The 27,500-nt window shown below is 34.9% G+C and overlaps 1 protein-coding gene across 4 annotated transcripts in view; it reads right to left on the minus strand.

The window, feature by feature from the left end:
- Positions 1-1,246: 1,246 nt before the first annotated feature.
- Positions 1,247-27,500, minus strand: part of LOC128249436 (protocadherin alpha-6-like) — a 179,244-nt gene continuing 152,990 nt past the window's right edge. For 3 of the 4 annotated variants that reach the window (XR_016244379.1, XM_089363275.1, XM_089363276.1), the window contains 2 exons: positions 3,734-3,763; positions 1,247-2,846 (listed from right to left, as the gene is read on the minus strand). Coding sequence is in view for 3 of the 4 variants with exons in the window: in XM_089363275.1 (XP_089219401.1) it covers positions 3,744-3,763 (20 nt within the window). In the remaining variant the exon portion in view is untranslated. The remainder of the gene's footprint in view (positions 2,847-3,733; positions 3,764-27,500) is intronic. The other variant, XM_089363277.1, reaches the window with a different exon arrangement.

A 27,500-nucleotide genomic window follows, 5' to 3' on the forward strand; every position in this document is an offset into this window, starting at 1 on the left:
TTGTAATGGTTTGCATGTGAAGCTGCTGAAAGAAATATTGTTACAATACTGGAATATCTTGTAATATTCTGTGATTAATGCATTGCAATTGTTAACTTAGCCATTCTCACTATGCTATTTGTACTATAAAAAGTAACAGTATTGTATTATATGCAAGTTAACAGTATTGTACTGAACAAAGTTATAGTATAGTGATAGACATAAAAATATGAAGAGAGGAAAGTACTCTGTTTGTTCATGTGTGTATTTTTCTAAGCTAATACCATCATCGTCATCATTGTCATCATTTTATGTCTGCTTTTATACTGGCATGGGTAGGAAAGATTGACTGGAATTAAAGGGTCACTGGATTATGTCTTCCTCCAAAGTCTCATATACATGTACATTTATAAATGTGTGTGTGTGTGTGTCTGTATATATATATATATATATATATATATATATCAATATTTTGCAGAACCAACAGAGTGACTCAAGGTCTGAGAGTTTCGTCCATTAGCACTTATCAAACTAATTGAAGGGTCCTGTTATTAGTTTGATAAGTGCTGATGCATGAAAACTCTTAGATCTTGAGTCACTCTGTTGCTTCTGCTAAATAGTAATGAAGATATACATAGACTCAATTTGAATTCTACCTTTTTCCTGTTTGTATCACCATATCATCATCGTTATCATTATCGTCATTGTTTAACATCTGCCTTCCATGCTAGGCATGGGTGAAATGGATTCACAAGATTTGGCCAGGCAGAAGCCTGCACCAAACTTCAGTGACTGTTTGGTAGGATTTTTACAGCTGGATGCTCTTTCTAACACCAGCCGCTCAGCAGAATGGATTTAGTGCTTTTTACATGGCACAAGCACAGAATATATATATATATATATATATATGTAAAAGCACCCACTACACTCTCTGAGTGGTTGGCGTTAGGAAGGGCATCCAGCTGTAGAAACTCTGCCAAATTAGATTGGAGCCTGGTGTTGCCATCCGGTTTCACCAGTCCTCAGTCAAATCGTCCAACCCATGCTAGCATGGAAGGCGGACATTAAATGATGATGACGATGATGATGATAGATAGATAGATAGATAGAGAGAGAGAGATGGATAGATAGATAGATAGATATTCATGTATATAAATATATATATATATATATATATATATATATATATATATATATATATATATATATATATCAGGTTGAGTAAAAAGTAAGCAACGTTTTGAAACATGAAATTCATGACAATATATTTCAACAATGCAGAAATTTTATTCATCAATGTAAGTACCATTACATTCAACACATTTTTGCCATTGAGTTACAAGTTTGTTTATTCTGGTAAAATCTGGTGTTTTGGAGCTGATGAACTCTTTGAATGCACTTTCAGCATTGGTTTGATTTTTGAACTCCTCCTGCAGGAAAGTGATAGTCAGTAGAAAGTAATAGTCAGTAGAAGAAAGGTCTTGGGAATAAGCTGGGTGGGGAAGAACTTTGTAGCCAGGTTCCCTCAACTTCTGGAGTGTCATTAGGGAAACATGTGGTCAAGCATTGTCATGAAGAATGATTGGCCCTCTTCTGTTGACCAGTCTGGGACAGAGGAGCAGCAGTTTGTCATCCATTTTGGCAATTTCATGGCAATATGTTTCTGCAGTAAGGGTTTTTCTGGGTTTTAAGAAGTTATAGTGGATGAGTCCAGCAGTACATCACCAAACAGTCACCATAACCTTCATTTTATAAAATGCTCAGATTTAGGGAAGGTTTTCGGTGCTTCATTTTGGTCCAGCCACTGCAAAGAAAGTTTTCCATTATTACACAGAATGCACTTTTCATCGCAAATTACGATACATTCTAGAAATGGATCGGTCTGGTTACAGAGAAGAAGCGAGAAGCAAATTTCATATCTGCGCATTTTCTGATTTTCATTCAAATCACGTAGTTCCTATTTGTCAAGCTTTTTTGATTCTCTGATCACATGCAAATGGTTGCAGGTAGTTTTCTGACTAACTTGAAGTTCTTTTGTCAGTTCTCGAGTGGTTTTAGGTGGATCTTTCTTAATGATGGTTTTGAATTGACCATCATCGATGACAGATGGGCATCTACTGCACTCATAATCTTCAAGGCTCAGGTTTCCACTGCGAAACTGTTTAACCCATTTTCGAGCTGACCACTCACAGTCATTTTCTCACCAAATGTTTCGTTGATATCATGAACAGTTTCAGCTGCATTAGGTCCTTTTTGACTGTAAATGATAAAATTGCTTGAATATCGTGCTTTGACAGTTCCATTTCAGATTATTGTAACAATGGTGAAAAAAATATCAATGTTAATTTATTGATGCATTTGGGCAAGTCTATATCTGTATTATCAGACAACTGCAAAAGAAATGGTTAAAAAAATTCAAATCTCTGCAAAAATTCAGTACAAGTTCTTTATGGCTCAGAATGTCTCTTACTTTTTACTCAACCTGATATATATGCATGCATATGTATGTGTGGGTGTGTAGGTACAGGCATGGCTGTGTGATAAAGGATCACGTTTTGCAACCATAGGGTGTTGGGTTCAGTACTTCATGACACTTTAGGCAAGTGTCTTCTACTATAGTCCAGACCAACCAATATCTTGTAAGTGAATTTGGTAGATGGAAACTGTGTGGAAGCCCATCATGAATGTGTGTACGTATGAATGTATGTGTGTATGTATGTCTCAGTGTTTGCTTACATCTCTGTACCTTTGCAGTTTGGCAGAAGATACTGACAGAATAAAAATCAGACTTGAAAATGAAGTATTGGGGTTTATTTGTTTGACTAAACACTTCAACTTGATGTTCTAGCATGGCCACAGTCCAATGACTGAAACAAATAAACAATAAAAGATAAAGACACATAAGTATGCATGTATATATTAAGCATCTTCATAAGCATCTTCATATGAAACATAACATATCCTTTGTAATAACACAGGAACAAGAAATTTAGTATCTTGATAATTCTAAGACAGTCAACTGTTCAAATGGAGCTGCAAGTTAGCGTCTCATGTATTGTTCTTTTGTTTTCTTAACTTAAGTCTGTCAGAAGCTTATTTTGGTACCAAATCAAAAGGAACCATTTTAAATAATTCCGCACTACTTAACATAAATATCACTACAGTGATCATCTGTAAGCTCACCCAGAAGGAATATGTAGGGTGTGGTTATCATTTGTAAAAGCGTGCATGAATGATATTAAAGCAAGTGTTAGTTATGAGTTCATAAAGAAGACAATCTCCCTATGTGAACAATAAGATGTTTGAATCCTCTTAGAGATAAAGTGCATTGGTATATTGGTTTTCTATGTTTTGTGGATGTGTTTGTGTGTGTACAATTGTGTGTATATATAACTATCTCTCTCACTCTTTTTCACTCACTCTCATTCACTCACTCTTTCTCACTCACTCTCATTCACTCTTTCTTTCTCTCTCTCTCTCTCTTTCCTTATATAACTATTCGTTTTCTGTCTATCTATTTCACAAACGCAGACACACATGCATGCACCCATGCACACACTCATATAGATATATGCATATGTTATATGCATGTGTATATATATGTGTGTGTGTATATATGTGTGTATGTGTGTGTGTGTGTGTGTGTATGTATATATATATATATATATATATATATATATATATATATAAATATACATGTGTACATGCATACATGTTTATATACATACATGCAGATATTTACTTATATACTTACAGTAATAGCATCACATCAAGGAATTCAGCTCTATCAAAACCAAAAAGTGAGACAGAATGATATATATATATATATAATTGAAAATATTTGGAGTCAACAAGAAGGGAAAACATTTTTCAGTTATCTATTCACACACGAAGCCGAAACGCAAACCTGGAAGTACGTATAATACTACTACTGTATAGTACAGGGTGAAATCTGAAAGTGGACAAGCCTTATACTGTACTCTACTATGTTCTTAACAGAATATACTATAACTATATATATATATATATATATATATATATATATAAGTTCATCATCATCCAAAATGCGCCTCCCCTTCAAAAAAGACTTCATGGTTGGAAAGAGGTGGAAGTCAGATGGTGTGACATTGGGAGAGTAAGGAGGATGAGAAGGGATTTCATAGTCACAGGAGTGTGCTTTCATCTGGGCAACATGTGAATTGTGAACTGGGGCATCTTGGAGGAGGTGGACTCCTTTCGTCAGCATGCCATGCCTCTCTGCTTTGACAGTGTCCCACAATTTTTGCAGCAGAGAAGCATAATATGCCCTATTAATTGTGGTGCCCTTTGCCAGAAAATCCATCATCACTTCTCTGCACTGGTCCCAAACAATTGTGAGCATTACCTTGCCTGCTGAGAGTTGGACACGAGCCTTCTTTGGAGGTGGTGAGTTATCATACTTTCATTACTTTGACTGGACTGTAGTCTCAGTATCACAGTGATGGACTCAAGTTTCATCCTGTGTGATAAGTCTGCTGAAAAAGTCCTCCTCATTTTCTTGGCGCATTGCCAAAATAGCCTGGGAGCAATTGACTCGTTCCTACTTCTGAAAAGGGGTGAACATCCTAGGAATCCATTGTACATGTGGAAGACAACTTAATGGATTGTGTCATCATCAATGGTGGAATGTGGTTGTCCAGGAATAGGATTAGTTTCCACCAATGTCCAACCACATTTGAACTGGCGATGCCAGTGCTTGACTACATCATATGATGGTGCATTGTTACCATAAACTTCTTTCATCTCATTGAAAGTCTCTTTTGGTGTACGACCTTTCAAGTATAAGAACCTGATCGCTAATCTGCATTCAACTGCCTCGATTATAACACCTTAGTCCACTTCACCAGCCGTAAAAGTCAAACAAATGCTAGTGGAAAGCTGCAATTTACAATGTGATATATAGAGACATATATGATTATACCTGCATAAGTTCCATTTTCTGCCTCAACGGAAGTGGGTTAGGGAAAATCTTTAATGAACACACCTATATATATATATATATATATATATATATACTCTCTTATTTTAATTTAATTATCCATAACCAAATTCTCAAAGTTGGTATATTCGATGCGGAAACCTTTTTCTGCGGAGATATTTCCAGATTTAGCGCGCAAAAACGAAGACTTTTGAATCTTAGCATAAGTATAATTTAACAGAACTGTGTACACGTGCTCCCCTCGTGGCATACAACTAGTATGCGATTCTGTAAATTGTACTTATTCAACAGTCTGTACTGATGAGAAACAGATATTTTCGGTAAGAAAATTTTAATTTCGAAACTAGTTTGCAGATAATTGTATTTTTTTATGTAATTTTCACTTGTCTTGCCCGAATACGTTTTTGTTATATCGCTAAATTTCTTGTGAGAACAATTCGGTCTTAGTAGACACATTACATGTGATCTTCTAGCACATTAGCAGTCCACCTAGTGGTCTCCTTTATATATATATGTATATATATATATATATATATATATATATATATAGATAAGTGGTAGGTTTGCCTCGATCCTTCAGGGGTAGTCTGAAGCATCCAAGTAAATATATATATATATATATATATATATATATATATATATATATATATATACATGTATATATATTTGAAGGTGGTGCTCCAGCATGCCCACAGTCTAATGACTGAAACAAGTAAAAGAATAAAAGAAAATATATATATATACAGAGAGAGACAGAGGGAGTTCTCAATTTTTGGCTTTCTTGAAGCATGGTATTGTTCTGACTTACTTGATGTGATGCTTTGTCTGTTATTTATATGCCCTGTGAAATTTGATCAGTTGCATAATGGTGAAAAATGTATATATTTGGGGCTTCAACATAGAGTATTGTATTTATGATTGGAAACTGATGAGGTGAAATGCACGATTGTATAATGTCTCCACTTGTGTAATTATTTCAGTGTTTTACTGAAATGCATGAATGTCCTATAATGCTTTGAATACTAAACCAGTTTTTTTGCTTATTTTGCCCTTTTTCTCACATTTGGCTTGTGCTCCATGCTCTTACCTATCCCAAGTTTGGTGACCCACATCTTCACTATACAGGATACCAGAGTTGGTGGAGCCCTCAACTGAGCCTGATTTGGTTACCTGTTGTACACTTTACATATATACATCAGTCTATTTATCTATCAATCGATCTATCTATCCATCTGTCTGTCTGTTTGATGTCTGATGTTTGTCTGTCTATCTATTTATCTAACTGTTTATCTATCTATCTATTTATCTAACTGTTTATCTATCTATCTATCTATCTATCTAACTGTTTGTTTGCCTGTCTCTATCTATTTATCTATCTATCTATCTGTCAGTCTGTCTGTCTGTCTGTTTGTCTATACTAACTTGTACTTTAATACACACACACACAGTACTTTTATATATGATTGTGTGAGTGTGTGTGTGCATGTGTGCATGCGTATGTATGTGTGTGTGTGTGTGTGTGTGTGTGCATGTGTGTGCGTTTATGAAAGTTTTATTCATCACTGAACTCATCTTGACATTCCATACAGCAGAAGGATCATGAATCAACAGTTTACATCATATCTATGGCTTTACATGATTTACTTGAAGAATTTTATGGTGGGTGTAAGTAAATGTTTAAGTACCTTGTGGGTATTTAGCAACAACACTTTCCATTCTGAGTTCAAATCCCACTGGAGTTGAAGCTGTCTTACATCACTCTGAAGTTGATGAAATAACAGCCAATAATGGAGTCACTCAATGTAGTATGGATTCAATTTCATTAAGTGAAGCCATTTCACTCTCCTAGCATAGGCATAGCTTAGCTGTATGGTTAAGAAATTTGCTTTGCAACCATAAAGTTTGGGTTTCAATCCCACTGCAAAGCCACCTTTGATTCCTCTTTTACTCAGGTGGACTGTCAAAGACATTCAATGTTTAAAGAATTCCTATTACATTTTCATAATCAAATGTTATTAGGTTATATGTTAAAAATATTTTGTGCATATTAGAAGTATGAACAGTTTATTGCACATAAGCTTTAGCAACAAAATTTTATATGGATCCCTGCATATGGGTCATATGGACCCTAATTGGGAACCACTCATGATGATGACGATGATGATGATGAAGATAACTATGATGATAATGATTGTGGTAGTTGCGGTGGGTGGTGGTATTGATGAGGAGCTTGATGGTAATAATGATGGAAAAAAGGCGTTGGTAAAATATGATAATTTGAAACAAATTTTGAGCTTCATATAAGTTTTACATATTTATCACCACATTGTTTCTAAATTAGACTCAAGATAAAAAAATTGATTGGTGCCTAATTTATCAACTCTGGAGGAATAACAGGCAAAGTTGATTGTGGCAGAATTTGTACACAGAATGTAATGAGCTACAGCTAAATACTGCAAGGTACAAGCCATTTTATCTCATGTTCTAATGATCCAATCAATCTACTATCTTGATTCCCAAATCGGATATGTGGATAATTTAACTGCATAATAGATAAGCCTAACAATTTTTTTTTCTAGCTGAAGCTAGGTGTCTTTGGATAAATTTAGACAAATGCTTGTTCTTATCTCTTCCACAGACAGAAAGAACGGGATTAATTTGACTTGATCTCGACCCTAGTTGAGTTCATTTTCAGAAGTCAAACACTTATGGTCAGAATAAGCAGTTGCATGTCCTTTCAATAATGAGTTTCAAGATCTGTAGATGTTGATTTCAGATTAACAATTTAGTTATCATATTTCTGTTGAGATGCACTGTGTTTCTTTCAATTAATTTTAAATATAACAGAGAAATTAGTAAATTGACTTTAGTTATCATTAAACTAGTGTTAGGAACATAAATTGTGACTAAGGTTTGGTGACTCAGGTTTGTTTTCAGAACTATTGAAAACAAGACATTTGTACTACAGAGTCTTAGGTACTTTCATGTGGGTTGGTATCAAAAGGGTTAAAGGCAATCTAGACAACACATCCAATCTAAGTTGGATGTGCTAATTATTATTAGTATTATCAACATATGTGTAGAGGTGCATGGCATAGTGGTTAGAGTGTTGGACTCATAATTGTAAGAATTTGGGATTGGTTTCTAGACCGGGTGATACATTGTGTTATTGAGCAAGACACTTCACTTCATGCTATTCCAGTCTACTCAGCTGGTAAAAATGAGTAATACTGCGACGGACCGGCATCCTATCCAATGCAGAATATATATACCAGAGAAACCAGAAACTGTTCCTATGCTCCTTATGGGGTAATGTGGACTAGCCATTATTATAATGTGTGCGTGTGTGTGTGTGTGTATATATATATGTATGTATATGTGTATATGTGTATATATATATATGTGTATATATATATATATATATATATATATATATATATATATATATATAACAATTGCAGCGTGGAAGGTGTTTATAAGCCATTTAAAATAACACACAAAATCCGTTAGATTCACTTCAACATTTAAATTTAATTTGTCAAAATATTTTCGTCGCTTTGAGACCGCGCCCTGTTCACTGACAAAATTCTGTGCAGCACAGAATTTTGTCAGTGAACAGGTCGCGGTCTCAAAGCGACGAAAATATTTTGACAAATTAAATTTAAATGTTGAAGTGAATCTAACGGATTTTGTGTGTTATTTTAAATGGCTTATAAACACCTTCCACGCTGCAATTGTTTTCGTTCCAGCACACGATCTCAGATCAGGTCACTTGCTATGCAAGTGCATCTCCGTAATATATATATATATATATATATATATATATATATATATACACACATTTTAATATTCACTTTTCGATTCTCTCATAGGTCGAGCAGAAGTTATAAAGGAAGATTTTCTATGGCGAAATGCCTTCCTTGTGACTAACATTCTCCTGTTTCCAACTAAGATAATATGTCCTCATGACTAGACATGTTTTCACTGGAAATTGGCAATGCCAGTTCATATGTTTTCAACATATAACGAGATTATTGGAAAAATAAATTTTAATCTTGCATGATGATGACACTTGCTTATAACCATTACATGATGTCAAGGCAAGGAGACTGTAACACACAGACACACACACATATTTATATGTGTATATGTGTGCGTGCATGCATGCATGCATGTATGTGTGTGTGTATGTTGTGTGTGTGTGTTGTGTGTGTGTGCATAATGAGCTTCTTACAGTTTCCATCGAACAAATCTCTTCATAAAGCCTTAGTTGAAGACACTTGCCAAGGGTGCGACACAGTTGGAATGACTGAAACCAAACTATATAGATAGCTATAGCTATTGATATATGTGTGAATATATGTATAAACAGAAATATGTATATGTATTTTTGTATATATATATATATATATTACAACTATATATATATATATATAAATATACATATATATATATATATATATATAAATGTATGATCCAGGGATCAAGGTGTAGGAAGAAAGCTTCAAGCAATCCATAGCAAATATAAAAAGACAACTTTCAGGGACAATAGTGGTTTATTGGGGCAGAAGGTTGTGGAATTTTTTTCATATTGAAGTACGATAAGCTGAAAAAAGTTTCTTCTATATATCATGGTAGGCAACCAGAGTTGCTGGGTGTGCAAAAAAGAATACAAGAGTTACTGAATGGAATTGATAAAATCCGGGCTCTATATGCTTCACAGTGAGCAGAACCTCAGAAGTGGTAAATATCCAAGTGAGGTGTATACTGCAGGTTACTCTTCAGGCCAAAGGTATCTTGATTGAATGAAATGTTACATTGTCACATGTAGGTACATGTTGATGCCTGGAAAGTTCAATCAGAATGTGTCCATATATATATATATATATATAAATATGTACATATATATGTATGTATGCATATGTTTACACTCACACAAGCATATTTATATTCAAAGTAATTCAATATATAGTTACCTTGAGATACCAATTTCTACATGTCTTGTCATACTAATTATTATTTATACTTATTCACCTTATTCAGACTCTCTACTTTTACTCTGACAACTACAGAGGACATTCATATATGCAAATATGCCAAGTAATAATAACCCAACAACTCTTGGCGTATATAAAATATTTATGCATAAAGATGTGTAAATGTCTATGTGTGTAAAAATATATGCATTGGCACAGGCATGGCTGTGAGGTAAGAAGTTGGCATCACAGTCACATAGTTCTGGGTTCAGTCCCACTACATGGCACTTTGAGTAAGTGTCTTTCACAATAGCCTTGGGCCAACCAAAGCCTTATGAGTGGATTTGGAAATGGAAACTGAAAGAAGCTCATTGTTTGTATATGTATATATCTATGTGCATGTGTCTTTGTGTCTGTGTTTGCTCCCCACCATTGCTTGATAACTGGTGTTGGTCTGGTGTTCAACAAAAGATACTGACAGAATAAGCACCAGCCTATAAAAAATAAACCATGGGGTCAATTTCTTCGACTAAAAGGCACTTTCAGATGGTGCTCCAGCAAGGCTGCAGTCAAATGACTGAAACAAGTAAAAGATATATATATATATATATATATATATATATATATATATATATATATATATAAGAAAAAGAAATGGAGCAACAATTAACAATTAGAAGTTGATCATTGGTATTAAAAGGTCATAGTTTGATTGTAGTTCAAGAACATTTACAGCTCTTCCAGTTTGTTATTTCAAAGTAAATTTGCATTTATCTCGTTCCATTTAACAAACATCATCAGAATGATTTAGAGTTTATCAGAGGAATATAGATAGGAGAAAAAGGAAAATGAAAAGCAAAAGGAAAAATGGAAAAAAGGGAAAAGTTTGTTAAGTCTTTAGGCTTACATTTTTGTGCCCTTTTAGGTTCCTCGTGTGTGTATGTTTTTACAATTAGATGAACGGAGCAATATGTGGGGAAAATGCCGAGTTGACCGGTGTGATAGTCAAAGGAGTTATACCTGGTAGTAATATCTGGTGTTAATTGTAATAAATGACACTGTTTGTGACTGCTAGATGAGTCCCTATGATTATAAATAATGCCCTTGTTAAAAACTGAGGATACTTTTAAAAAGTTAATGCGATATAATGTATAAATTATATTTTTATCATTTCTTTTATGTAACCCAAATTTATACATTATATTGCACTAACTTTTTAAAAGCATCCTTAGTTTTGAACAAGGGCATTATTTGTAATCATAAGGATTTATGTAGTGATCACAAACAGTGTCATTTATTACAATTAACAACACCGGATATTGCTACTGGGTATAACTCCTTTGACTATCATGCCGGTCAACTAATCTTTCTCTCCACTTATTGCTCCATTCATCTAATTGAAGAAACATACACACACGAGGAACCTAAAAGGGCACAAAAATGTAAGCCTAAAGATTTAACGAACTTTTTTCCTTTTTTCCTTTTGTCCTTTTTTCCCTATCTATATTCCTCTGATAAACTCTATATCATTCTGATGATGTTTGTTAAATGGAACAAGATAAATGCAAATTTATTTTGAAATAACAAACTGAAACAGCTGTAAATGTTCTTGAATTACAATTAAACTATGACCATTTAATACCAATTATCAACTTCTAATTGTTAATTGTTGCTCCATTTCTTTTTTTTTATCTGAATATATTAAGCCATGGTTTTACCATTTGAATTACAAACTACAGTTAACTTTATAGCAAGGCATATACATAGTGAGGTCATACACCAGTAGTACCTACGGATACAATTATCCCTTAGACGGTTGCATAACCTCTGACTCATAACTTTTCTATACCAATTTTATACACACACACACACATATATATATATAGGTGCAGGAGTGGCTGAGTGGTAAGTAGTTTACTTACCAACCACATGGTTCTGGGTTCAGTCCAACTGCATGGCACCTTGGGCAAGTGTCTCCTACTATAGCTTCGCCTTGTGAGTGGATTTGGTAGATAGAAACTGAAAGAAGCTCATCATCATCATCATCATCATCGTTTAACGTCCGCTTTCCATGCTAGCATGGGTTGGACGATTTGACTGAGGACTGGTGAAACCGGATGGCAACACCAGGCTCCAGTCTGATTTGGCAGAGTTTCTACAGCTGGATGCCCTTCCTAACGCCAACCACTCAGAGAGTGTAGTGGGTGCTTTTACGTGTCACCCGCACGAAAACGGCCACGCTCGAAATGGTGTCTTTTATGTGCCACCCGCACAAGCCAGTCCAGGGGCACTGGCAACGATCTCGCTCGAAAATCCTACAGGAGCCAGTCAGGCGGTACTGGCAACGGCCACGCTCAAAATGGTGCATCTCATGTGCCACCCGCACAAGAACCAGTCCAGGGGCACTGGCAACGATCTTACTTGGCTTGCCGGGTCTTCTCACGCACAGCCCATTTCCAAAGGTCTCGGTCCGTAGTCATCGCCTCGGTGAGGCCCAATGTACGAAGGTCTTGCCTCACCACCTCAGCCCAGGTCTTCCTGGGCCTACCTCTTCCACGGGTTCCCTCAACTGTTAGGGTGTGGCACTTTTTCACGCAGCTATCCTCCTCCATTCTCACCACATGTCCATACCAGCGCAATCGTCTCTCTTGCACGCCACAACTGATGCTTCTAATGTTCAGCTTTTCTCTCAAGATACTTACACTCTGACGGGTATTCACATTGACATTACACATCCAACGGAGCATACTGGCTTCATTCCTTGCGAGCTTACATATGTCCTCAGCAGTTACAGCCCATGTTTCACTGCCATGTAGCATGGTTGTTCGTACGCATGCGTCATACAGTCTGCCTTTTACTCTGAGTGAGAGTCCCTTTGTCGCCAGCAGGGGTAAGAGCTCTCTAAACTTTGCCCAGGCTATTCTTATTCTAGCAGCTACACTTTCAGCGCACCCACCCCCACTACTAACTTGGTCGCCCAGATAGCGGAAGCTATCGACTACCTCTAGTTTTTCACCCTGGAATGAGATAGAAGTTGTTTCCTGTTTGTTTGCAGTCTTTATTGCACCTGAACATCTGCCACAAACAAAAACTAACTTGCTAGTTAACCTGCCTTTGATGTTGCTGCACCTCTTATGTGTCCATAGCTTGCACCGGGTACATCTTATAGAGTTACTACCTACTCCTTTTCTACATACTGAGCAGGGCCATCTACCTGAAGGGGTTTGTGTTTTATCTACCTTCCTACTTATTAGGATTTTGGTTTTAGCTAGGTTGACTCTAAGGCCCTTCAATTCTAGACCTTGCTTCCACACCTGAAACTTCTCCTCTAGTTCTGATAGTGACTCCGCAATTAGGGCAAGGTCATCAGCATAGAAGAGCTCCCAGGGGCAACCTGTCTTGAACTCCTCTGTGATTGCCTGGAGGACTATGGTAAATAATAGGGGGCTGAGGACGGAACCTTGGTGGACCCCTACCTCTACCCGGAATTCATTGCTGTACTCATTTCCAACCCTCACCTTACTGGCCGCATCTCTGTACATGGCTCGCAGTATGGATATATATATGTATGTATGGATATATATATGTATGTATGTATGTATGGATATATATATGTATGTATGTATGGATATATATATGTATGTATGTATGGATATATATATGTATGTATGTATGTATGTATGGATATATATATGTATGTATGTATGTATGTATGTATGGATATATGTATGTATGGATATATGTATGTATGGATATATGTATGTATGTATGTATGTATGGATATATGTATGGATGTATGTATGGATGTATATGTATGTATGGATGTATATATATATGGATGTATATATATATGGATGCATGTTTATATATATGGATGCATGTATATATATATGGATGCATGTTTATATATATATGGATGCATGTTTATATATATGTATGGATGTATATATATATGGATGGATGTTTATATATATGTATGGATGTATATATATGTATGCATGTTTATAGATATGTATGGATGTGTATATATAATATATGAATGAATATATGTATGGAGGTATATATATAATATATGAATGTATATATATAATATATGAATGTATATATATAATATATGAATGTATATATATAATATATGTATGTATGTTTATATATATGTATGCATGTATATATATAATATATGTATGTATATAAATAATATATATATATATATATATATATATATATATGCATGTATATAAACACATATATATAGGGGTTGCAAAAGTAGGTATGCAGTAATGGATAAAGTAAACATACAATACTCATATATATCAAAAATATTAACAGTTACGATAAAAGCATTATTATAGTAACGATAGATGTATTATAACAATAGATGACTCTGAAAATATCATAAATGAGGCTAACCTTTAATCTTTTTGATAAAAATAAATCAGTATTGTACATATTTTCTTTTTTCATAACTGTACACCTACTTTTGCACCACCCTGTGTGTGTATATATATATATATATATATATATATATATATATATACATATATATATATATATATGTGTGTGTGTATATATATGTATATAAATATATCATCATCATCATTATCGTTTAACGTCCGCTTTCCATGCTAGCATGGGTTGGACGATTTGACTGAGGACTGGTGAAACCGGATGGCAACACCAGGCTCCAGTCTGATTTGGCAGAGTTTCTACAGCTGGATGCCCTTCCTAACGCCAACCACTCAGAGAGTGTAGTGGGTGCTTTTACGTGTCACCCGCACGAAAACGGCCACGCTCGAAATGGTGTCTTTTATGTGCCACCCGCACAAGCCAGTCCAGGGGCACTGGCAACGATCTCGCTCGAAAATCCTACGGGAGCCAGTCAGGCGGTACTGGCAACGACCACGCTCAAAATGGTGCATCTCATGTGCCACCCGCACAAGAACCAGTCCAGGGGCACTGGCAATATATATATATATATATGTGTGTATATATATATATATATATATATATATGTGTGTGTATATATATATATATATATATATGTATATATATATATATATATGTGTGTATATATATATATATATATATATATATATATATATATGTGTGTGTGTGTGTGTGTGTATGTTTGTGTATCTGTATTTGACCCCACTGAACATTGCTTGACCACCAATGCTGGTGTATTTACATCCCCGTAACTTAGCAGTTCAGCAAAAGTGACCGATACAATAAGTACTACACCTACAAAGAATAAGTCCTGGGGTCAATTTGCTTGACTAAAGGCGATGCACCAGCATGGCCGCAGTCAAATGATTGAAACAAGTAATAGAATAAAAAGGTAAAAGTATATATATATTTATATATATATATATAGAGAGAGAGAGAGAAAGAGAAAGAGACAGACAGAAATTAGGTGAAATCAGGTAAGGGAACAACAAGCAGGTGTAGTAGTTTAACGCTTGGAAAGAATAGAAAAGTTTTAGGCATTTTGTGCCAATGCTCTTCGACAGAAAGGATTGAGAGGGAAAAAAATGGAGTGAAACTGAAAAAAATGGAGGGAGCAAAAAATGTGTAGGATTGATAATTTAACATGATATATATATATATATATATATATATATACACACACACATAAGTGCAGGCATGGCTATGTGGTTTAAGAGTTCACTTCATAAGTTTGAAGTTTCCAGTTCAGTTCTACTGTGTAGTACTTTAGGTATGTATTTCTGCCATAGTAACTTAGGCTGGTCAATGGTCAATACCTTGTGAGTAAGATTCATTGACAGAAATTGTGAAGAAGCCTATTATCATCATCATCGTCGTCATCATCATCATCATCATCATCATCATTATCATCATCATCACCACTACCACCATCGTCATCATTATCCTTATTTAATACACCATTACTTTCAAACACTCAAAACCAATTGCAATATGTTTGCCTTATTAAAACAAAAATGTATATATATATATATATATATATATATATATATATATATATACATAAAGCTATTCAATTCTATTCTAACAATTGTATTGCAATGTATTCTGCAATATTTAAAGCATAGAAAAATAAACCATCATTATTTTTTTTTCCCTAACAATGAAGAGCTAGACTGTCACAGGGAAATTATAGGATGTCTGTAAACTGTGCCTAATCAGTATAAATTAGCAATATTAGAATAATATTTTATAATGTCATAACAAATCAATGAATGATTGTGGAAATATTAGAAAATAATTTGGTCGTTTCTTATGAAAGTAAATATTCTTGTAAAATGATATGTTTTGTGAGAAGAAGTGAGTTGAACAATTCCCAAGATGCTTCAACCCTTCTTTATGGTGTTGCTGCTGATGATGATGTTGATGGTGTTTCTAGTGGTGGCGTTGTTTGCAGTGGTGCTGGTTGTGGTGGTATTGGTTGTAATAGTAGCGGTCACGGTGGTGATGGTGGTTGTGGTGGTGACTGTGCTTGTGGAGGTGGTGACATAGAAAGCAGTATTAGTGATGACGATGGTAGTAGTAGTGATAGCGATGGTGGTGGTGCAGATTGCGATAGTAGTAATGGTAGTGGTGGAGATTGCAATAATGCTGGTGATAGTGGTAGTGATGGTCATGGTGATAATAGTAGTAGTGGTAGTGGTAGTAGTAGTAGTAGTAGTAGTAGTAGTTGTAGTAGTGGTGGTGGTGGTGGTGATGGTGGCTTTGGTCATAGCAGTGGTCCTGATGGAGATATCCTATGAGTAAGGATGAGGTATCAGGATGGTATCAGGACAATAATGGTGTTTAGGAGATAGAGATGGTATTGAGATGGCTGATATGGAGAGGAAGGGAGGGTAGATATTAGTTAGGGTGGTGGTGGTGGTGGTGGGGAGAAGAGGAATGGTATAAATACTATCATAGTGGTGAGGAAGAGAGATGGTATTAGGACAATGAGATAAGGGCAGGGGGCAGAGAATGGTAATGGCATGGTGGTGGTGGAAAAGGAGAAAAGAAATAGTATTGAGATGGTGATGTGTTATTTAAGAGGGAGGAGATGGTATTGTGACAATATGTGCTGGTGGTAAAAGGCATGAAGAATGGTTCTTGGTGAGGAGGAGAGAGAAATGGTATTGATATGATGGCAATGTTGATGGGGAGAGGATAACCATGTTGACAAGAAAGAGATGCTGGTAGTGGTGGTGGTGGTGGTGGTGATGGTGAAAGGAGCTGGTATTGGGAGGATGGTTGTGGTGAACTTTATCATTGTCAATACTAGTGGTCGAGACTGCAATGCTGTTTAAAGATAGAAGATTGTTTTACAGATGGTGATGGTGGATGTTGTGGTGATGATGGATGCCGTTGTTGTAGTGGTAATGGTGGTGGTAGTGGCCGTCGTCATCGTCATATCAAATATTGGTGTTTATTGTGATGCAGAAAATGATGTTTTTATAGGAGATGTGATTTTTAAGAGAAGTGCTCATTGCAAACTGACCTTTATGTCAACACGGGGAGGAAAAAAATGTTGTTTTTGCCCAACCCCCTTTTTTTAGATTAAAACCTGGTCATATGAAAAGGACACAAAAATATATTTGTCCCTAGAAGAAAACAGAGGGACAAAGACAGCAAAAAATATTTTTTTATAAAAAAAAAGTGGCAGATGCAAGGAAAGTGCACCTTAAAAACTTAAAAGCATCACCATGTTGTTGCTGGTGCTGTGGTTTGATCTGTCAGAGAAGGTGATTCAATATTAGTACAGCTGTGAGAAATTAAACAGGGCAAAGATGCTTTCTTTGAGCGGCAGTGAAGTGTCATGCAAGTAAAAAAATTGGCAAATGGCTGAAAATGGCATTACCGGAGCTGAAATGGATTCGCTAATATAGGGTCTTGGATAATCCAAATGGATTTTTTATGGGATTCAATCAATAATGTTGAAACCAGTTGTCAGTGCAATACTGCAGATGTGAAAAAAATAAACACTGATAAGATTTGGTAACAATTTATATCAGTTTATATTTGTTTATATTTATAGCGGTTTATAAAGCAAGCAAGATATCAGCCATTGCTTAATGGAATGGCTGCTTTTGGTCTCTTATGGCTGGAGTTTACTTTTAGTTTAAGCTATATGTTTTGCTAACTTTTCTAGATTTATTCATTCATTTATTTATTTATTTATTTGTTTGTTTGTTTGTTTGTTAAGTTTTGCAGAAGAGAATGTCACAAAGAAAGGGGACAGGCTGATAGCAATTAGCCACTAAGTGTTAGCAATAACAGCAACAACAACAACAACAACAACAATAACAACAATGATAGCGATGACGATGACAATCAAATATTTCGTAACCTTCACTTTATACCTTTGGTCATCAACACAAGCAAAACTGGAAAAATACCAGAGTGATATCTGTGATGGCTTTGTGACAATAAAACCTTGAAGGGTCACGTATGTGAGAGACTGTTTGATTTTTAGTTTATAATGTAATAACAGCTCAGCTTGCAAGAAAGACCCCAGCACTGCACATGGTAGGATGGATATTGGCAAAGGGAGAGAAACAAAGTAATAGAACTTAATAGAGGAAATGTATTGGAAAAAGAACAAAAAAAAAAAAAAAAAAAAAAGGGAAAATACAATATGTGACGATAGAGATAACTGAGTGTATGATGAGTTTGTGATTTAGAAACAGAAAATAATAATAGCCTGGCTGTTTGATATGTTTATGATACATAGAAATAGGGGAAGAAAAATATACAAGATATGAAGTAGATTTTTAATGCACAAGTACAGAGTAAAAAATATTACAGGACTGTTTTTCTTTTTTTCCTGCCTTTTTGGTAGAATAAGAATATAGATTTACTTTAGCTTTGAGGTAGGGTTGAAATAAATCAGAACAGTTTGCCTCTCTAATGGAGCTATAGTATAAACATTAACCATAGAATGAATTTAGCTATAAGAAAAGTTTGTTGTATAAAAAAATTCCTTGGTTTAACTACATCATTGGTTTTGCAGCCAAAAGTGATTAGAAAAAATAATTCCAATGTATAGTTAGATTTCTTTCATAATGAGGCACATAATTTCATAGATATCAAATATGAGTGAAACTTAATTAGTATTAATATCTTTGGAATATTTTGAAAATATTTGTTGATAATGTTGAAAACAAAAGTTTGGTGAAAAAAAGGAATGGCTGTGTGGCAAGAAGCTTATTTCCTAACCACATGGTTTTGGGTTCAGTCCCACTGCATGGCACTTTGGGCAAGTGTCTTCCACTTCAGGCCAACAAATCCTTGTAAGAGGATTTGGTTGACAGAAACTGAAAGAAGCCTGTTGTATATATATATATATATATATATATATATATATATATATATATATATATATATATGAAATATAAAATGGGACAAGAACGCAAAACATCCAGACAATTAGGTGATACAAAAGAGAGACAACAAAACATCCAGATAAACGATACAAAGAAAACAAGGACGGTTCATTCAGAGTTTTCTTTCCTCAGTCGAGTTCCAGATTATCTTTGCAATTTCGGCTGGTTATACTCGAGATTGCTCCAATCTGGCCAGCCGAAACGAAAAACTAAGCTAAGAGCATTAGATTCCTTGGAAGAAAGCAGCGAATGTATATGAAAACAAGGACGGGAAGAAAATGGAGAATATTACTCAAATACAAATAACAGGACATAACAATAAGTGTCTTTCAACTAAGGATGAATTAAATTAAGCTGGTATGTGTGAAAATAAAGCTTTATGGCAGGGACACAAGATTTCACAGGCACAGAGAGGAATATAGATGTTGCACAGATATATGTGTATGTGTGTGTGTATGTATAGATTTATGTATGTTTGTCTTTGTGTCTATGTTTGTTGGTGTGTTTATGTCCCAGTAACATAGCGGTTCAGTATAAGAGATCAATAGAATGAGTACCAAACATAAAAAAAAGGTCCTGGGTCTATTTGTTCGACTAAAACCCTTCATGGTGGTGCCCCTGCATGGCTGCAGTAAGTAAAATAAATGGTAAAAATACCATAGTTTAAATTCAGAATCATGTATTTCTGAAAAAATCTAAAGAAGACCAAACTTGATTTTAAGGATCTATTTTTGATGCCCACGAATCCAGAAATATCTGGGAATATTTAGTGAATTCATTAATGTATCATATTGATAATCATAAATAATGGCTTTGTGGTTTCAGATTAAATTTGATATGATGTAATATGAAATTTTAACTCCTCTATGATTCACTGCAATTAACCTTACTGTTTTCTTATTATCCAATGTATTTTTTAAAGTTCCATAAATTAGAATTGGTAATTAATCTCTTTTTCTAGTTATCTTCGCAAAAGTTTTCCTAGATTTTAAATTTAATTTAAAATTCAAAACAAAAATTTACCATTAGCATATGGGTAGATCGTTTTCTTGATGTTAATCCATCCACCAAAAGCCTTTAGATGCATTTGAGTTAATTCTACACCTTTCACTTGCTCTACACTCTACCATCACTCATAATCTCTCCATTTGATGTGCTTACCTAGTATAGAATTGTCAATCATTTCTTTGTGACTCTTCTAACTTTGATTTTAAGAGAATTTACTTATCATTAAATGCAGGTTTGGCTGTGAGGTTAAGAAGCCTGTTTTGCAGCCATGTGGTTTTGGGTTCAGTCCCACTACATGGCACCTTGAACAAATGCCTTTTATTATAGCCCTGAGCTGACTGATACCTTGTAAGTGAATTTAGTAGACAGAAACTCTGAGAAATCCAGCTGTCTATATATACATACATACATACATACATTCAAACACACACACACATACATATATGTATATATGCGTGTACGTGTGTGTGTGCATCTTCACCACAAGACAACTAGTGTTGGGTTGTTTATGTTGCTGTAACTTAGCAGTTCAACAAAAGAAAATGATAGAATAAGTACCAGACTTTAAAAAAAGAAGAACTGGAGGTGTTAACTCTTCAAAGCAGTGCCTCAGTATGGCTGTGGTCCAATGAGTGAAACAAGTAAAAGATGAAAAAATTATAACCAGAGACAGAAAGTTTTAATTTATTCAATCCATTAGATCAAACACCAATTACCATTTCTTGAGCCTGCAGACTGAAGAACTGCTCATGACTTTCACAAGTTTTCTTGGACTGGCAGATTGATACTGCTAGTGTTTCTCGTGAATGGTTGCATAAAATAAAAGTGTAGGTAAGAAATTTCAGAAAAACAATGTTCTGAAGTGGAAAGACCAAAGATAGTTGTTGATTGAACCTGGATATTGTGGAGTAAAGAGATGAGTTATTTAGAGTTAACTGAATGGTGATATCACAGAACAAGCTAGGTTTTCTGTTTCTAAATCACAAACTCTTCATACACTCAGTTTATTTCTATAATCACACATTGTATTTTTACTTTGCCTTTTTTTCCAACACATTTTCTCTATTAAATTCTATTACTTTGTTTCTCTCCCTTTGCCAATATCCATCCTACCGTGTGCAGTGCTGGGGTCTTTCTTGCAAGCTGAGCTGTTATTACACTATAAACTAAAAATCAAACAGTCTCTCACATACATGACCCTTCAAGATTTTATTATCACAAAGCCATCACAGATATCACTCTGGTATTTTTCCAGTTTTGCTTCTGTTGATGTCCAAAGATTTAAAGTGAAGGCTACAAAATATTTGATTGTCATCATAATTGCCATCAATGTTGTTGCTAACTCAGTAACAGAAACCAATTGCTATCAGCTTGTTCCCTTTCTTTATGATATTCTGCTCTGCAAAAATTTAAAAAGAGAAAAATGAGAAAGAAAACTCTAGAATAGAGGCCAATACAGTAGTGGTAGAAAAAGTAGAATGACGAGGCAGAGGCTAGAGTGTAATAGCGAATGCCTTCTTACTAATCTCTTTAGTTATGGTCTAAGAAGTTGGAGCAGGGGTTCATTGTAATTGTGACTCTCATCTGAAATCTGTAAACAGTTTGTTTTGTTCTTTGTTGGTGACAGATGAAATTTTCCCAGCCCTAAACCGGAAAGCCAGTGTTTGTAATGTAGTTTTGATTGCATTGAAAGCATGTGTTTACTAAGAGTTAACCTCTGTGGTAGTGAGATTTATTATTTTTTATAGCAGTCTTGTGGGTTCTAATTGTTTACTGTTCAATTTATACTTAAGGTGAGAGTGGTGACAATGTTTACTTGATGGTAACTCATTATCAATTATGCAAACAAGATAACATTATTTATGGTAAACGAATTGCATATTTAATACAGATTTTATTTCTCAAGATTTCAGAATTAGTTTAATAGAATGAATTGGAATTTAATGATGGTTTTTGGTTATGTATATTAATGTAACCTTGAGGAATTACCATAAGCATTGTTACAGTTAGCAGAGAAATTTAATTAAAAATGCAGACATTAAATTAGTTAACACTGATCATTCAAATAAAGGTGATATGTTGTGAGGAAAATTTGCTTGATTGCTAGCTTGCAGTTTTAAACAAAAAGGATTAACAGCCTCAATAAAAACATCATGAATGGAAACTAATAATTCCCCCTTAAAAGCATTTTAGAATAAAACAAAAATTTTGAATACACATTAGAATAATTAAAAGTAACATCTTATGTAATGATTTAGGAAACATGTCAATTCCATCACAAAAATCACTAGCGTATTAATTGCTATGAAGAAAAACAAATGTTTTCAACTTGTCATAATAACAGAACATTGTCTGATAACATAGAAGAAAATATAGGAAAAATGTAAAGTTTAGCAACAGCTGTAAATACATTTCAGAGCAGTTTTACAATAAAACTTGGTGAGATTAAGACACAGAAATTGATATTTTATTTGAATCTGTCCATGGAACAGAGGTAAAGTCATGGCTGCATAGCTAAGGTTATAGTTGAATAGATATTGTTTTATTTATCCTATTTAGTACATTCAAATATAAATAACTAGCTTTGGTTACTTTATTTGATGCTAATAATAATAATAATGATGATAATGCTAATAATCATAATAGTAATGGTTTCAAATTTTGGCACAAGGCCTGCAGTTTTAGAGAATGGGCTAAGTCGATTACACCAACCCCAGCGCTCAACTGGTACACATTTTATCGACCCCAAATGGGTGAAAGGTGAAGCTGAACTCAGTGGAATGTGAATCAAAATGAAAAGCTGGAAGAAATGTCACCAAGCATTTTGTTTGCCAGTTTGCCAACTTAATGACAACAACAACAACAATTTATCCTAAAAAATTTATCCTAGCATGAAAGAAAACGGAAAGGACCTGCATAATGTGCTGTTAATGGAGGTTTAACAACATAAGTGCACGCAAAAATGTGAGTCCAAGAAGTAAAGCTTCCTTCAAGGTAGAGCTAGAAATGCAATTGTCAAGTAGGTAAGAGGCTTTAAACAGGAGCAATATATTCAAAATTGGTAAAACTAAAAATTGTTGAGGATAAATCAAATTTATTATTGTTACTGAATATGTTAGTGTTATTTAATCTCTGAACGGTTTTGCTGCTGTTTGTTTATGTAGTTTGATTTCTTTATCCATCAGTTTCTACTAAGATAGAGACGAGGGTTAAATTAATAATAGAGAAGCGAAAATAAAACTTTGGAAACAGCATAAATTACGTGGAAACCATGAGCATGCCTTTCAAGGGAGATAATCAGAGAAAGACTTGAAAGTCAACATAAAATCGTAATACTTTATGTAAAATAATGTAAATATAACAAATAATCCAAAATGCTTGTCCGGTACCAGATTGATCCCAAAATCTAATCATTTCGTGCCAGTCACGAGGTCTAATATTCCTGAAAATTTCATCTCAATCCATCCAGCGGTTCTTAAGATATCTTGTCCATGGACAAACAAACAAACACGACTGAATACAATACCTCTGCCTTCACTAAGGTGGAGGTAATAATGATGATGATGATACTACTACTACTACTACTACTACTACTAATAATAATAATAATAATAATAATAAATATAATAATAATAACAATGATAGATTTTTGATCCAGGTTCAAGACCAACAATTTTAAGGGGAGAAGGGTAGTCAATACCATCCATCCCCAGTACTTAACTGGTACTTACATTATTTATCATTTCCGGTGGAGTGGAAAACAAAGTTGATCTCAACAGAATTTGAACTCAGAACATGAAGAACAGCAACAAATACCATGAAGCAGTTTGTCTGATACTTTAATAATTATGACAATCCCTAATAATAATAATAATAATAATAATAATAATAATAATAAATGCATGAGCTATGCTAGTATTGAGGTACTGTTATGTCTCAAGCTACTGCTATCTAGCACCTTTGGATGATCTCTACTCAACCGCTACACGACAGCTACTCAACAGTCACTCAACTCCTCTACTATGGCTAGACTACCTCTATTTATATGTCTTGGGCGATCCTACTTCTTCGCTTAGGGGCATCGATTTTGAAGGGAAGGTGAAGTTAATTATATTGACCCTAGTATTTGACTGGTATTTCATTTTATTGCGCTCAAGAGGATTAAAGGCAGAGTTGGCATCTCAAAACTGTAGACTGTATAGCCAACAAGTTTAAATTGTAGACATGCTATATTATTTCTGTTAGCTAGCCTAACAAGTACTCTAAGTATAGTCTGGAAAATCCATTGTAATTGCTCCAAGTTCGTGCTAAGATAATCAAGAAGTTCTTTTGTTATCTATCAGACAGCTGGAAACAGCTGTGCAGGTTTTCAAAGCTTTTGTACCCACTTCTTCTGTGGGTTAAGCTCATCATGCATCTAAACTACAATTCGAATTCCTAACTAGTAGCAAAGAGTAGGATGTTTCCCTGAAGGTTTCTAGACATAAAAGGAAGTTGGTTCAGCATACCCTGCAGGATGCATAAAGAGTTTACTGTTATTTCCATCCAATACCTCTAACTTACCTCCTGGATCCAGAAAGAGCATCTGTACATACATACATATTTCTTTCCAGATAAGCACTGCCACTTCGCCATTTGATTTCATCAGACCACAAGACAAGTGTGTGTTGTAGACATGAAAAATGGGGCTGAGTACATGTGCGCCTGAAATTCTTGTTTCTGTAATGGCTGCCACATCTATATCTAGTCATTTGAGATTATTGAGCAATTGACCATGCTTCCAAGGTGAACTGAGACCACGTACATCTACCCATCCTACTCTGAGTGACACAATGTTTATTGGGGAAACACTAGGGAGATGTTACTCACCTTCATCCTCAAGAATGGTAGGTTGTCTGCGTTCTTTTCCCTGTCGGTGTCCCTTAAAAGGTTCTTGTAATAATATCTTTTTTTACTGCTTTTCTAAAAATTTCCACGTTCCCTGGGAAATTGTCCAAGAGTGTATGATAAATGTCATTTGATGTTTTATTAAAATATGTCGTTATATCTTTTGGGAATGAATTTTAAAAATTCTTACTCTTTACTATTTCATATTTATAATTGATTGTTGTTTTCATCTATAATGGTGAAGTTGATGAGAAATAGTTTTTTATTTGCGTGTTTTGTTGTGCTGTTGTTAATATTGTTCTTCCTTTTATTCTTTGTTACTGGGCTTATGTGTTGTCCTGTTGTTGTTGTTGTAGAAGTAATATAGCAGGTTTGGTTGTGGTTCTGGTTGTGGTGGTGGTAGTGGTTTTGCAATTTATAGTTAGTGTTGTTTCAGTGCATGTGTTGGTGGGTGACAATTTTTGAAATTGAAGCACAAGGCATCAAATAAATTGACTGGTATGTTTTTTTTATATATTTTTTTTTACATCAGAAAGATGAAAGTCTAAGTGGACCTCTTATAATAGTAATCCTTTCTAAAATAGGTACAAGGCCTGAAAATTTTGGTGGTGGTGGTGGTGGAGTGGGGACTAATCGATTACAACTGGCTCTTATTTTATCAACCTCAAGGGTGATGAAGGTCAAGGTCAACCTCAGCAGCATTTGAACTCAGAATGTAGAGAGCCAGAAGAAATGCCATTAAGCATTTTGTTCGACTTGCTAATGATTCTGCCAGCTTACCACCTTAATATCACTTATTATTATCACCTCTTATAATAAGGTGCTATTGATAATAATAAAGTGCTATTGATAATATTAAGGACTATTGACATTCAGTGCTAGATAGTAGTTTAAGAAGACAGTTATCAATGTTATTAACTTTCTAATTTATATAAAGATCTGCTTTGTAGCCTTATTAACTGTGATTATATGAAAAGTAAAGTAAAATTGATTATCACTGCAGAAAGAAAATCTATCTAAGAAATTGGATTAGATTTTGAACAATTAAAATCTAAATGTTAAAGCAATCAGCCAGGAAAACAACAAACTGATGTTGCAAAAGCAGTACTGTCAACCATAAAATCATGCCCTGACTGGGGCAACATAGACATATGAATAAACTATATATGATGAAATTAAATGATGGTGCAGATATAACTGAATAGATATGGAGTTCAGTTTGTTATTGTGTAGCCTTAAACTCTATCTCACTCACAACATGGCAGTAACTACAGGTTGATTATTGAGTGAAATTAGTCGACAACAGCTGTACAGGAACCTGCCATTTGTTCGTTTGTTTGTCTGTTTGTTTGTATGTATGTCATTATTCTATTTTATTTCAAGATTTCTTGCTAATAGAGAAAGAGCTGGTTTCTAACCTAGATCCAAGGCCCCTTCATTAGAATTTCAACATCAACAACAGGGTATTTTTATATGTATGTATATGCGCAAATTTGTATGTTTTGTTTTATGCATGTCTTCTCATGCATATACTTGCATATCTAGACATGCTCATATATACTTAAATGATAAGCTTCTGGAAAGTTTTACAGATTTTTACAGTTCCAGTAATGGCTTGAATTTGTATTCTTTGAATCAGCTTTCTCTTTTCTGGTTTTGAGAAGCCCAATTTCTCAAGAATTATATTTAAGTAGCGTGTTATGTATGTATGTATGTTCTCCATATAGCATCTGCTTAGGAATCCTGCTATCCTTCATTCTAATAAGGTGTCCAGTCCAACTTGTGAATGGAAGGAGACTCCGACAGAAACCAAGGCTGCTATTTAAGGACTGTGTCAAGTCCTCATTAAACGTCTGTGATATGCAGGACATTGACTGGGAGAACAATGCCTGTCATTGCCACAGATGGAGGAAGCAGGTTAAGGAGGGGATCGACACTTGTGAGAGAGCACGTATCCAGCATGAAGAACTTAAGTGAGCTGCACGAAAGCACACGGCTCGTATAGTGAATGGGGAAAGCTTGGTGATGGAGTAGTCACCATTGATGAGCTTTTATTTTAAGTGAAACTATACTAGTATGATTATCTCACTTGCTATGGGGCAGTTATTTCCTTTGTCAGTGCATAGACATGTGTTTCTTTGTGGTTGTAAGGGATTTTAGCTCTTATTTCTACCGATGTAGGTGCTACCCCACACTGTTAGTCACAATTAGTGACAACTGAATTTTCCTTCTTGGTTTTATATTGCATATAGGCACCTTTGTTATTTTATACATGTACACACACACATATATATGCACATATATATATCA

The sequence above is a fragment of the Octopus bimaculoides genome, chromosome 14 (genome assembly GCF_046866305.1).
Source record: "Octopus bimaculoides isolate indiv1 chromosome 14, ASM4686630v1, whole genome shotgun sequence".
Lineage (NCBI taxonomy): Eukaryota > Metazoa > Mollusca > Cephalopoda > Octopoda > Octopodidae > Octopus > Octopus bimaculoides.